This window comes from Anabrus simplex, chromosome 10 (assembly GCF_040414725.1).
Source record: "Anabrus simplex isolate iqAnaSimp1 chromosome 10, ASM4041472v1, whole genome shotgun sequence".
Lineage (NCBI taxonomy): Eukaryota > Metazoa > Arthropoda > Insecta > Orthoptera > Tettigoniidae > Anabrus > Anabrus simplex.
The window spans coordinates 19,989,586-20,005,146 of NC_090274.1; the positions used below are offsets into that span (position 1 = coordinate 19,989,586).

At 37.7% G+C, this 15,561-nt stretch overlaps 1 protein-coding gene across 1 annotated transcript in view; it reads left to right on the forward strand.

Moving 5' to 3' along the window:
- dom (domino) overlaps positions 1-15,561 on the forward strand; it is a 485,316-nt gene that overhangs the window by 235,175 nt on the left and 234,580 nt on the right. The window contains exon 18 of the mRNA XM_067154429.2: positions 8,274-8,460. Within this exon, the coding sequence (XP_067010530.2) occupies positions 8,274-8,460 (187 nt within the window). The remainder of the gene's footprint in view (positions 1-8,273; positions 8,461-15,561) is intronic.

Consider the following 15,561-nt stretch of genomic DNA (forward strand, 5'->3'; position numbering starts at 1 on the left):
AACAGAAGTGGAAATAAGGGAATCTCCTTGTCTTATGCCTGTCTTGACTTCTAAGGGTTCAGAGATCTCATAATTTTATTACTAACTTCAAATTTAATTTGAGATAAAACACACACAACTATCATGTAAATAAATAAACTGTAAATCATCTACAAGTCCCCAAAGTATGTGAGTGGAAAAGTCCTCCAACACTCATGTCGGATACGTAATTGGATTATAGCAATCCAATGAACTTCAGAAAAGTGAATTTTGAAGAAGTCAGTCGCGAATCCACATAACTCATAGTGCAGGAAAGTGCAGAACATGGACAAAGCAGAGATGCCAACTATTATGATTCAATCGTAATAATTAAGAATTACCCATCATAATTACGCCTTTACGAATCCCACACCACCAATTACGATTTATTGTTGATTTTTAAATCTAAGTGTGTGAAGTGTTCAAAAGGATACGGTACACAAGGAATGCTTCGGATTTCTCAGTAATCATTTATACTCATTTCCTGTCCCTCTTTTAAGAATAGTTCGAGTTTTTACGGGCCAGACGCAGTGTGTGCTTCCAGTACTGGAAAAATAGCCACATGTGAAGTGGTACATCTTGCGGAGTTGTTGTCTTTGTTCGTCACATGATCAGACTTCCATGCAGTGTGCGAGTTCTTTTGTCTTTGTTTTGGCGCAAAGTGGTGACAATCTCTGTTTCATTGTGTACTGTGTGCATGACTGTTGAAGTATTTATTGAGATTTTGGTTGCCAAACCTCTTCTAGGATATATGCTAATCGTGTGTTGCGAAATGAGAAAGGTCTGAAATAATGAAGCAATTTCTTGTGCAGGAAAATACGTGTGATTACGTTACCGTGACTAGTGATGCTAGTAATAAACCAAAAATAGTTTGAAAATTTAGAAAGGAATACTCGAAAGAATGGCCCTGTTTATTGCGTTCCTCAAAATCTCATTCACTCGTGTTTTGTAGTGTGTGTAGCCGGGATTTTTCAGATGCGCATGAGGAAGAACAAGCCTGAATTCCGTGCTAATATGAACACCGAACTGTTAGTGCGTAGAATGCACATGATATCAAAAGAAAAAGCATGTCACCAGTGTACATTTAAGAAACAGGAACTACAAGCTGCTAAGGGAGCAACTGCAGTACCCAACAAAAGAAATAACCCTTGAAGGATTTCGGGGGGAAAATTCTGTGCCCCCCCCGTCCCTACTGGCTGCATTACGAATTGCCTTTCTTGAACAGTTTCACCAGGCAGAAATCCTCTCTCCAACAGCAGCTGAAATCCGACTGAAATATGAGTTCATATGGCCAGGTTATATTGGAAAGTTGGAGAGATGTCTTTGGGTGGGATGAATGTAAGATAACACGCTTTCACACAACCAATAGACAGCTGATCGAACTCCCAAAGAACTCTTGAGGCTTCGAGACGTATGTAGAGGAGGCTTCAGTAGAAGTGCTGCCGGTGAGTAATGCAGTTCAAATGCTGACGTTGAGAATGATGGAAAGTAATGTAGAGACTTTCGAATATGGTTGGGGATTACGTAGCATGTCCATAGTATACGGCATTTATACGAGGGCTATTTTTTTTTTTTCATGGTCTGATTGGTCACGAAATGAAACAGCAGTACAAATTTGACACTTTTCTATTAGTAACACTTACTGATACATCACAGATATTTTTCAACATAGTCGCCTCGTAGATTGAGACATTTGTCGTGGCGTGGTACCAGCTTGTCAATGCCCTCTTGATAGAACGTCGCCGCCTGCGCCTGTAACCTCTTTGTACGCTGGTCTGCAGCGCCTCGTCGGTGTCAAAACGCTGTCCTCATAGCCAGCCTTTCATATGAGCAAAGAGGTGAAAATCTGATGGAGCCAGGTCCGGACTGTATGCTGGGTGATCGAAAACGTCCCACTGGAAACGCTGCAGGAGGTTCGTTGTGGCAGCTGCAGTGTATGGCCGAGCATTGTCATGGAGGAGGACAATGCCTGATGACAACATCCCTCTCCGCTTATTCTGAATTGCCCGTCGTAGACGTGGAATAGTCGCACAGTATGCGGCTGCAGTGATGGTGGAACCACGTTGCATGAATTCCACCAACAGAACTCCTTTCCGGTCCCAGAACACCGTAGCCATACACTTTCTGTTGGAGAATGTTCGCTTGAATTTCTTTGGCTTACTCGGGGAGTGCGAATGCATCCACTGTTTGGATTGCTCTTTTGTTTCTTCCGTTTTAAAATGAACCCATGTCTCGTCCCCTGTGACAGTTTTGTTAAAAAAATCCGGTCCTTCATCATGGTAGCGCTGGAGAAACGCTAAAGCGGCGCCCATTCGCTGTGTTTTGTGACGGTCAGACAGCATCTGCGGAACCCATCTCGCACAAAGTTTGCGGTACTGAAGTGTCTCACTCACAATTGTGTAGAGAGCTGACCTGTAAATTTCAGGAAATGAAGCACTCAACACAGAAATTGTGGACCGACGATTTTCTCGAATTGCCTGATCCACACACTGAACAAGATCATCGGTTGACACACGCTTCCTTCCCTGGCCGCTTGCATCATGGACGTCTGTACGCCCTGCTGTAAAGTTCCTGCACCATTCGTATTCTATAATCTTCATTTCCGTATTGACGAATTACACAATTAAAAATAGGAAAGAATTTCCACCAATCAATACTTGTTTATTGCTTATATTAAGCTACAGGACTGGTTTCGACCCCATATACAAGGTCATCTTCAGCTGAACCATGAATACATATCTATATGATGAAGCTTTGATTAAATTGCATTGTCAAAGGAATGTCATATGATGATGTGCATTTAGTCACATTCAAATGGGGCATGTCTTAACGTGAATTGGCATATATGTCAGTATGTACATTATTGCAACTGTATGTCTAAAATATTATGTTGAGGTCCTAAAATTAGTGTATAAAACATATCTTCACTTAAACTAACATATATATATATATATGTACAGGATAAAATACAATATATAAAAAACATTTCGTGCACATGAACATTTGTATCTTGCTTGTTGGTCAATTCTCGTATCTTGCTTGTTGGTCAATTCATCAACTCTCGTATTTAAGTCCCATTTACAGTTGTACACTCAGCTGCTGTTCTTGGAGTTTAAAAGATATGGTTGTAAAATTGCATGAGTAAAAGATTTAGTCTGCATGTGGGATAAAACACTTTCCAATTTTAAAAAAAGTTGCCAGATGTATGGATAAAATTCGGCTAAAATATGTTCAGCTCTGCTATGTATGTTGCCGTATGTTAGAATCAAATCTTGTTGTCCTGTGGTGTCCGTAAAATTGGGTTCAAAGTGGCTCCTTTCCTATTTGTAGCTGTATAATGGTGTTATGTTTATTATTGTTGGTGTAGCCGAGTTGCGTTTGACTCTGTACTCTGTACACTACAAGCTCGCACTCCTTATCGTTGTTTCTTTCAAAACTCTATAATTTTAAATGTTTGATTGCTACATTGGACCATCAAGTTTTTAATGTCACTTTAGTATGCCATAGTACTACAAGTTTGAACATAATCATTGCTTTTGTATCATGAATTTTATGTAAAGCCAAGCTGATACCAAAGTTGAAAAAATTGTCACTTAGTGACGTTTTCAAAGATACTTTTTTCACAATTTTGAAAACTCTAAAGCTGTTTACTGTATTTTGCATTTTAAAGTGGGAAATAATTTTATATTCAATAGAAGTATCTTTGCGAATCAATGATAATTTGTATCTGTAAAGAGTATAGGTTATTTATATATTCAGTTTAAATATACTATGTCTTCTTGTCTTGGTCTGTTTTCTGTTTTCAATTTATGTCCTATATCCCTGTCATCCTGTTCTGCGTGTGCATAATTTCTTGGGAGCGTTTAGTATTTATTGCGCTCTTCTGCGTCTTCCTCGATCATTCTTCCATTATTGTGTTCTTGCCCCACAGCTGGGCACTTTTCGAAACTTTCCTTGTATATTAATAACTAAATCTCCTTGACACTGTTGTGAAAAACTTCTGGTTACAAATTGGCGCAATTTACGATTACATATGTTAAGGAATTCATTCTTACGTTCATTTGCACAGTATTTCAATGGACTGATCATTAAATTATCTCAGTATTGAATAAAACTTGAACTGACATTGTTTCGTGTTCAGAATCTGCATCGTTATTACCATCACTGCCTCCATTGACAGATTGATCATAGGATTTTCTAATCATATAAGAAAGGGGGGGGGGGGGAACCAAAGAAAACATTATTCAAATATGGCATATGGCAAGCAACATACGGTAAGGGGTGTATCATCAATCACAATCACTCTTACCTTCTAAGAATTGTTACACTGCTCTTTCATCCCAATTAACCCTGATGTCATGAGTGCATACCAAATTTTCAGTCACGCTTAGAGCTGCTGAATCTGTCTGATACTCTGTCCATGTCAGAGAGAACATTCAAGTTCAACACTGAAACAGGATCTAAACCTCCAGGAAATTCTAAGGATTGGGAAAACCTTGTTAATCTTTATTGCCCAAACTTTGTTGAAACCAAAGTGATCAAAGAAATAGCACCACAAATGGTTATTTTCTTTGCTAAACCTGATGAACGGTCAACTTAATCCTTACGTGCAATCGCATAACGAAGAGCACCCTCGCGGTAGCCTAAGCATAAAAGCTTTGATAATTCCCTGATCAGGAAGTTGTAGTTCTTCAGTTGTTAGATGCAGGAACTTCAGTTTCACTTCGAAAAATTTCCCCAGTCATTCATGCTTTCTTGTTTGCCATGTAACCTCACCCATCTGTCTGAGGAGTTTATGAAATATCTAGAGTGGTCATGTGAATACAATCGGACTGTGCGTAAATCAAACTCGGAAACTGACAGTGGCCCGTCATTAGACGGTAGCAGGAAATAAAAGGAATGACAGAGGACAAGAGGGATAGGTAGACTGACAGAGGAAATTCTCCAATTATTTCATAAAAGACTGGACAATACTTATCTGTTCATCGCTGAACAGTCATTAAACCAAGCAGTTACTACAAGTTGGAAAGGTCTCCAGTTTATGCAGGGCACAGTTAACCCTTCGTTGTGAATATTTCCACGTGCACACTGGTCTGACTTAAACAATTATTTTAGACTGTAAAGTTAAAGAAAAGAAGTTTTCATCTATATTGTAAATAATTTGCATTGAATCCTTTACTAAGAGGGGACGTTCTCTCTGATCTTCACAAATCTTGTCATTTAAAATTCCTGCCTCAACACTTATTGCCCAGAAAACAATATATTTTTTTTGCAGTCTGAATCTTTCAAGAAAACCGTTCCTATCAGTGAAATCCAAAACCTCAATTTGTTTAGCGATTTCTGAAGTCTTGTATTAGAGGCCCACTAATATGAATGTACTTCAACGTAGTGCTTGTAAGACATTCTGCAATTAATGTTGTAACTGTTCGACCCCTCATCAAAACACTTGGGGAGATGAAAGTTATTATCTTGGGACACATGAATATCAAATAAACTATTTGTGGCTTGCCCGGAAATTGCCACGCAAATAGAAACAATTAACAATCCATGGTTTCCCATTTCTCTATGTGATGTTTGGGCGCCAGGGTTACTGTTTTAAACAAAACTGTAAACCAGAATTTATATTTACTAGCATAGAGACTTATACTTAAATCACAGGGGTAGGATTTTAAATAATTAACCATTAAGTATCGCTTAAGAAGGAAAATTAACGCAATGTAAAATACAAATGAATTTATTATACAAAAAAAATGAGATGAATCGGAAAAGTTTCCTTAAAGCGTGGAGGAATTTATAATTTACTGAATTTACTAATTGTTTGCTTTATCTAATTGAAGCTCACCAATTGCAGCTTCCGTTGAAGTCACCTGGTTTCCGTGGTTACTCGTTCTCTTCTTCTCGATGTAGAATTTGCTGCATGGGCATCCTTCCTTCTCTGATATGGTATGGGCTATCTGGACTAGCACCCCCTACTTGCCTAGTCTTTAAATTAGACATTGGCACTATACTTGTAAAAACTGATCAGCGTTGATCGTAAGAGGAGAAATTTCAGAGATCTGAATTTTTCCATATTAGTAGAAATCTCAATCCAACTGAGCTATACTTTTTATACGGTACAGACTTGTACCATATTCCGTAGACTTGAACTAAACATAGTTCTTCGTCCAGAAGATTTACTGAAAATAACACAAGCCGTAAGCTTGTTTCGTCTCACGCAGATCCGATAACATTACCGCACCTAGGTACTGTATCGAAGCGACAACACATTGTACAAAAATTACTATGTCGCGGAGCGACCACACACTGTCTCAAAAATCAAATAACGTCTTTCAAGGTAGATGTTCACAGTAGAAGTAGTAGTGATGGAGTATCCGTAAGTATCTCGCTCCGCACTTGATAATATCACCCGGCTCCCCCACTCTAGGTAACAGCTTAATCTCAGATCTCTATATAACAAAACATCTGATTCGTAGATCGTATTATCATCTCCCCTTCTCTTCTTCCTTGCCGAGTCCAGTAGGCGTGGTGATGATGTACTCTGACCAGCTTGCAAGCCTCGCGCACGGGTCGCTGTTTACTGCCTTCCCCAAACCCATGAGTCACGCAAAATCCCCAGCTTAAAGAATAACCCTCCGTATACACAAATATGAGATGAAATGAAAACAACTATGTCTCAACATATTGACCGTATTTACAACATAATGAATTCCTATCCTACATAATATAATAATTTAAATAATAAAACGATGTTATCATACATACAATATGATTCTAAAAGGCCTTGATTACAAATGATTGACGTTGAATAAATATATTATTACGAAAAATTGCCGATGGCGGATAAACTTGATATCAAATGATATGGTGTAAAATGATATTATATTAAGTTAGTAGGGCTGGAGAAGCCTGGACGGTTACAATGTGTTAACATCATGAATATTTTCCTACTGCTTCCTTTTTATACAGTGTCCTACATTTGAATTCCGAATACCTAAAGTGTTGTCCGATTTGAAAATCAAATTAATCTTGAGTTTTGCTTTATTTTAAGTTTGCTGTTAATATTAGTTCCGATACTCCACTCTCACACTTGTGAATGTCTTCAACATTTTCCTCTACTGATAATACACTTCTCATCTGAATTACAATTTTGCACTACTTCAATCTTTGCTCGAATATTTTGAAACTGTGAAACATTGTCTGACTGGGTATGTCACACCGCTCCCATCATCCTTTTTTTGTACATGCTGCCTGCTGCCTTATCTCATCAAATTTTCCTAAGCATCGTGCCTACAAGATTAGTGGATAGTACGTACAATACGAACAGTTTGTGGCGTTGCCAGGTTTTAATTTGCACGTGAATGGAGACTGTATACAGCAAATCTGGGCTTTTAAAGGGAGTAAAAAGAAAACTGCAATTCAAGGGTGATGGGGGAAAGGTGGTCTTTAGTAAGGAGTAAAAAGATACTTTGTTCTGATGGAGTTATAAATCATTTTTTAACTCAATCACTTCGGGGTTTGGTCTCCTAATAGGAGTAATTTTTCAGACAGGTTTTACTGTGGTATATGTTATCACTATACAGATTGTAAATGAAGTCCCTCTTTTCAGTTTTGAATTAATAATTCATGTGTAGTTTATTGGTGTAAATCTTATCCGTGCAGATTTATTTAGATCTATCTCTTAATGTTTTGTGCTAGAAATATAATTTGTATACTTTTATCATTATAGGCAACCCATGATTATGGGAAGTATTAATAAATAAATAAATAAATAAATAAATAAATAAATAAATGACTCTTAGGACTCGCGCAAGACGGAAAGCGAGTCTACTTTTGAACGATAGATCATAGAGCATTTGGTATGTTGAGCTGAATGACTGCAGGTGTTCTGTCGACCTATTAAATCAAACCGTTGTGAAGGTTAAGCCATACCTTACGGTTTAGTAAGGAGGAAGTGTCCTATCTTTGGTACATATATTCTTGCCTTTGATGATTGGAAATCTATATTTGGTGTAATGTACAGGGAAAGCAAGTCACACGCACTGCTCGTCTGTGTTCATTTGCTCTCCCCCCCATTTTCTCATTATCTCAACTGTTGTGTACAGCATTGTTCCTCATACTTTTCTGAGACAGACCATAATTATTTGCCTCATGCATCACCTTTACATTAGAGTACTTGAAATCTTTCAGAAAGCTCTTGTTCATTTTTGATAGGTGATTTAATGCGAGCACTAATATAATTGCTTGTCTGTTTGCAGGACAAAAGAAACGCTTGCTACTGGCAACTTGTTGAGTGTGATAAATGTGTTGATGCAGCTGCGGAAAGTCTGCAATCATCCCAATCTGTTTGAAGTGAGACCTACCATCTCTCCATTCCAGATGGAAGGCCTTACGTTCGATACTGCGTCGTTGGTGTATAATGCCTTGGAATATGATCCATTCAGAGTAAGCTGTTTACCTTCTTTGTGTTGGTTAATGGTTGGGTTAGAATAGGTCTTACAATTGTAGATAATATTATGCTTTCATATAATGAAAATGTGTGCAGAAATATCTATCATTGTGTCTGTTAGGAGCTGGACAGTTAAATTTTTACTCTCTTGTATCGACAATATGTCTGTGTAGACAAACAAAACACATTAGTTATCCCGGTTATACCTAACACTAAGTATTTCTAATGCCTGATGACCTAGATGTTAGGTCCCTTTTAACAAAGGAGATATCAATTAATGTCCTACAACTGTGGCTGGCGTGAAAAAACTTTGGTAGAATCTTCTTATTTATAAGAGTGAAAGGAGGGGGTCGTAGCCTTGAGGTACAGCGCCAGAATTTACCTGGTGTGAGAATAGGAAACCATGCAGAACCATCTTCACGGTTGCCGACGGGGTTTGAACCCGTTATCTCCTCAAGTACAAGTCGAGAGCGATGCAACCCATAATATAAACTAACTGTTGAAATCAGCGGTGCAGTTTGCAATATCTTGAGATGTATCACATTCTCACTTAAATTCAGTATACAGCATTAAAATTATGCAATTGTTTACTTCAGCCTTTATTTCTAACGAGTTAACTGCTATCGGCCACAGTATTTACACATTTACTACGAAAACATGTTCTCTATTTTCGAAGTTTCTGTACGGAAGAGCAGTCAACGGATAACACTAATAGACTTTAACATCACCCTCGAACGTTGCTGAGAGCGCTTGGTAGTGCATATAACGAGAAAGCGATACCGAAGACGATTGATCGCATTCTGTGGCAAACTTTTCACTTCTCTAATTCAAATAGTGTCACTTACTCTAACATAACCATATATGTATCATGAAAACAGCGCCAGTAGACAAATAACTTTCTCGGTATAAATTTACATGGGAATAGCCTTTCCACAATTTACTCAGGCTCAAGAAAATATAAACTTTGTTTTTACAGTTGCCGTTACTTTACACGGACACAGATAGGTTTTATGGCGATAGTGGGATTGGAAAGGGCTAGGAGTGGGAAGGAAGTGGCCATAACCTAAATTGGATATCTTTAAGGTACAGCCCCAGCATTTGCCTGGTGTGAAAATGGGAAACCACAGAAAATCATCTCCAGGGCTGCCGACAGTGGGGTTCGAACCAGCTATCACTCGTATGCAAGCTTGCAGCTGCGTGCCCCTAACCGCACGTCCGACTCACCCGGTAAAATATAAACTTACCTCTGAAATCAGTGAGGCACGCTGCCATATCTCGACATGTATCACTTTCTTACCCACTTTTTGTAGATATTATTAAAATCACATTCTTACTCACTTTTTGTAGATATTATTGAAATTATGCGATCTTTTTCTTTAGCTTTTATTTCTAATGAATTAACTGCTATCAGCCATATTATTAATGCATTTAATAGAGAAGCATTCTCCTCCCTCGTTAAGAGTTTTCTGTAGTGAACAGCAATTGATGGGTATTACTAATGGATTCCAACTTCACCATGAAGGGTGAGAAGGTCTACCTCTTCAATACTGTATATAATATGTTAATATTATTTATTGCATCGGGACTAGTTTCAACCCTTGTATTGGGTCATCCTCAGCCTTAAATTATAAATGGAAAAGAACATTACATGTAACTTGCAAACACCAACACCTAATATAACACTATTGGCATGTCTTGAAACATAGAAAAAATATTTTGTGCTTACGCGAGGCCATTAAAATTGATGTCTCTTGCCCATATCTCCCGATGTGATAATTAAATAAATAATATTAACATACTGTATACAGTTATATTATATATTATATCCATATTACATACTTCTCATCCTTGTTGATCGTGACAAATCGTCAGTATGGACCAAAACGAAATAAATTTCATCTGACATCGCATTTGAATGTAGACAAGAGAGCCTTGTTTCTTAAAGATGTTAAAATAGCCTTCAAAACCAACAATAAGAACATGAATGTTTTATACAATACTTCACACATCAACAAGACCAGCAGTTTTTTAAAATCAGGAGTTTATAGGATCAAATGTACCACCTGTAAAAAAACCTACATCGGGCAAACCGGGAGAAACTTCATTATCAGATACCACGAGCACACTAACGCAATAAAATACAACAAGTTTTCAGCCATCGGCCAACACATGCAAGATTATAACCATAATTTCACCAATATTGAACAAGACATGGACATCCTCGTATTAGCAAACAAGGGCCCTTTACTGAGCATAATGGAAAATTACTACATACACCTAGACCAATACTTTAATGCCAGTCACAATCTCAATGAAATCTCAGAGAAACCCAACATACTCTTCGATCTATTTATCACTTTCCTCAGAAACAATAATGCAGCCAACCTAAACTCAATCCTAAATTTAATCAAAGGTACTTTTCCAAGACAATTACACTTTCTCCCGCACCCTTCAGCCCCACCTTAAGCCCTCTTCCTAAGCCATATTTCATTTCAATACAAGAACTTACTGATTTCCATGATTATAATTTTTACAACACCCCATTTATACTTTATTCTTTGTTAAAAACCTCTTATTATGTATATTCCTTGTATTATTAACTATTACCATAACATCTCATTTCACTTGTTATTCTTTAAAATAATATTGTCTTAGGATTTCGCCACAAATGATCTTTGCTCCAACACGGCTGATGATGACCCCTAGATGGGTCGAAACTAGTACCGTATAATTTTGTAATCTTGTGAATATATTGTATTGAAAAGGTGGAAACATTTAAGTTATTATTATTATTACTTATATATTGTTCAATACGGACCAAAAACATGAAATTCATAACCATCAATCATAAATTGTAGGTACAGTGTTCTTGACCGTATTTTGACCGCCAGATATCAGTTATAAAATGAGTACACCTTTGTACTTCCCTTAATATTACCATATGCTTCAAATTTAAACCGACTGTGGCTGCTGTTGTATAGTAGCGAACCCTGTTGATGTGACAATATTACGCCATTGATAATTCTTATATTAATTTGTGCAATATCCTTCAGCAACATAGAGAAAAGTTTTACTGATTCATCAGTTATTATGGGCAAATTCAGACGTGTTAGCTTTTCCGTTATCAATATTCATACACTACTCCAGCATTGATATTGAATGCAATCAATCGTCTTCTGTAATGATTCCTAGCTACATGCACGAGCGAGCTCTCCCCGACATTCAAAGGCCCTGTCATACCTGCCAACCCTTCCGATTTACCCGGAAACTTTCCGGTTTTTAACTCGTCTTCCGATTTTCCGATTTATTTTTACTTCTTCCGATTTTTGACTAATATAACCTCTAGTACCGCCAATACTCTTCCCCTTCGATGAAGGATAAATTCTTACGTACTTGTGTAATTTACGAAACCTTATTCTCAAGCGTATTTATTTGTTGCTTTATTTCGTGAGTGTTTCGTCCGTCGCCTCCGTGTATCGTGTTTCCCGCACACCACAACAGCGTGCGCGCTTTATGCAGCTGGGGATTCGGGGCGACAATCGTCCCGCAAGCAAGATGCCAGCGCGCGCTAGCGACTCAGTTAATCGGGACGAAAGAACGAGTTTATTGTGCTGTTCGCGCGCTGTTGACATTTTTTCTGTGCACAGTTTCGTCGGAGTGGTAGGCCACGTGTTTTTCCCCCTCTCTGTCAAAGTCGTTTGTTAATAATGTATGGGACATATTGAATTGTTTTGCATGTGGTAGTTTCGCGTATTTAAGTGCATAATTTTAATGAATTTAATGTTTTTAAGGGGGGTTCTTGTCGGTGACAGTTTCTGGCATTTTCTTTTCTTGTTATGGCCAAAAAATATAACAAACGTTATCTCCAAGTGTTCAGAGATACCTATAAATTTCCGTTCATTTTACCGTATAAGGGAAACTACCGTGTTTTTCGCGTAATTAACGCCCTTGCATAATTTACGCATCCCAATAATTTTGGGTCCAAAGTGGAGAAAAAGAAATGTTCACGTATTTGACGCACCCATAACTTCGAACATCCATCACTCAGCTCCGCATGCGTTTCGAAATAAAGATGCCAACTACTCCAGTAGCAGGCTTCCTATCGCGAAGCAGGCATTCCAGACATAACTTGCTGTTATTAGCCGTCAGGAAATCCCACTACACTAGTTTTTCGAGTGTTTCGGGTACGGGACCTTCTGTGATCTCAAAATTGTTTGTCAGTACACAGTATTCCAGTAATACTGCATCATACAAACTCGCGGTGATCATTTACGTCGAAACATACGGGAATAGAGCTGCAGGCAGCAAGTATTCAGTGTCCAAATGAAACGTACGCTATCGCGGTAACAGAAGTGCACTTCAAGCGGCCAACAAGTCTCCCAAAGCATTTCGCGGACCAAAAAGCGGCAAGTTTCTGCAAGTAGAGGATTATCTGCTTAAATATATGATTTTGTCGGGCAATGTTGGATAAGCCGTTTCTCACGAAATGCTGTATTTTAAAGAATGAGAAATAGCTGCGGCACATGGAATCAGTATGTCTCAAGTGTTATTACAATATTATAAGTCCACCTGTTCAATACAATACAATATGATCCACTATTTCATATGGTCAAATGTTTTTTATACATAATACATAAAAGTCAAAGGTACATGTTTCACCCTCCTTAGGGGCATCATCAGCCTATATCAATCTTAAAAAATAATAATACATATACTTATAAATTATAGGTTAAAATGTTGAAAATGGTTTCGTAAAACATTATACAATAACATCTAAAACAACGATAATGCACCAAAGTATGTTAAAAGAGAGTGAAATTAACAGTTTGAAGATTAAAACGTGATTAAACATGAGATTTTGAGAGTCTAAAACTAAAATGGATCCATATTTTTATAATATCATTAAGACTGTGAAGCCTTGAGTATAAAAACAATCATCAAAGGGGGAGGTTTCTTCAATTCCCAAGTTGAATCCAAGATGGTAAAATCACTTTCAGTTATTTAAAACGGAAGTGTGAATGTAATAAACAAGTTTAAAATGTATATGATTGGGATATCTGAAAGTCAAGAAGAAAATGGAACTTCTGTAGAGGCGATGCTTGTGATAAAACGTATGTCAAAGCTAGCAGAGTTCGGAAATTATGGTAGTCGAATGGATCTAAAAGATAGTCAAGTTGATATATAATTCCGTTGAAACATGTGTTGGAAGAAATGTTCAGGATTTTCTGAAACAAAATGTAGAAGAAAGGATGTTAATAATACTGTACTGTACAAGAGACTTCCCGTACGTCAAAGATGGCTAATGCGGTACTTACTCGTACGGAGCGTATTAAGTACGTCAGGTTGTTACAGCAGCGCTAGCTTGACTGGGTTTTCGACTTCTAGTATTATAACGGTGTGGCTGAGGCAGTGAAGGGCATGGAGGGGGGGTAATGGTGGGTGGATCCTTGCGCGCATGTGTTGTTATTGGCGGGCTGTTAGGAGCAAGATGGGCGGGCCTATCATTTGACGAGGTGGTGGAAGCTTTAGAACAAGAAGTTCTAAAAGTTGGCGGGATTGTATTATGTTTTGAATTCACCATGCCTAATAACTTTGGAGTTAGCTCATATAAAGGATTTTTTGTTTCCGTGATATCGTTAAGATTATGGTCTTTGTTATAGGCTTGGTCTAAAAAGATGTAAAGATTTTCTAATTCATTCATAAGTTTTCCTTTGCCTATGCATTTTAGAATAGTGAGATCTTTATCAATTGATGTGAACTGATGTCCTGTTTCACTCATGTGTGAGCTCATCGCTGAATATTTGTTGTGCTTTAAGGCATTATAATGCTCCATATATCTCGTATGAAAGCTGCGCCCAGTCTGTCCAACATAACTAAATCCACACTGAGCACAAGTGAGTCTGTAAATACCAGATCTCGAAAAACGGCTGTTTTTATAATTGACTTTATTATGATTGAAAAATATACTTTGATTTGTATTGACTGTTCTGAAAGCAATATTAGTGTCGTATTTCTTCAGTGTGTTGGCGATCTGGTGGATGGCTGGGTTATTGTATGTATTAGGCATGGTGAATTCAAAACATAATACAATCCCGCCAACTTTTAGAACTTCTTGTTCTAAAGCTTCCACCACCTCGTCAAATGATAGGCCCGCCCATCTTGCTCCTAACAGCCCGCCAATAACAACACATGCGCGCAAGGATCCACCCACCATTACCCCCCCTCCATGCCCTTCACTGCCTCAGCCACACCGTTATAATACTAGAAGTCGAAAACCCAGTCAAGCTAGCGCTGCTGTAACAACCTGACGTACTTAATACGCTCCGTACGAGTAAGTACCGCATTAGCCATCTTTGACGTACGGGAAGTCTCTTGTACAGTACAGTATTATTAACATCCTTTCTTCTACATTTTGTTTCAGAAAATCCTGAACATTTCTTCCAACACATGTTTCAACGGAATTATATATCAACTTGACTATCTTTTAGATCCATTCGACTACCATAATTTCCGAACTCTGCTAGCTTTGACATACGTTTTATCACAAGCATCGCCTCTACAGAAGTTCCATTTTCTTCTTGACTTTCAGATATCCCAATCATATACATTTTAAACTTGTTTATTACATTCACACTTCCGTTTTAAATAACTGAAAGTGATTTTACCATCTTGGATTCAACTTGGGAATTGAAGAAACCTCCCCCTTTGATGATTGTTTTTATACTCAAGGCTTCACAGTCTTAATGATATTACAAAAATATGGATCCATTTTAGTTTTAGACTCTCAAAATCTCATGTTTAATCACGTTTTAATCTTCAAACTGTTAATTTCACTCTCTTTTAACATACTTTGGTGCATTATCGTTGTTTTAGATGTTATTGTATAATGTTTTACGAAACCATTTTCAACATTTTAACCTATAATTTATAAGTATATGTATTATTATTATTTTTTAAGATTGATATAGGCTGATGATGCCCCTAAGGAGGGTGAAACATGTACCTTTGACTTTTATGTATTATGTATAAAAAACATTTGACCATATGAAATAGTGGATCATATTGTATTGTATTGAACAGGTGGACTTATAATATTG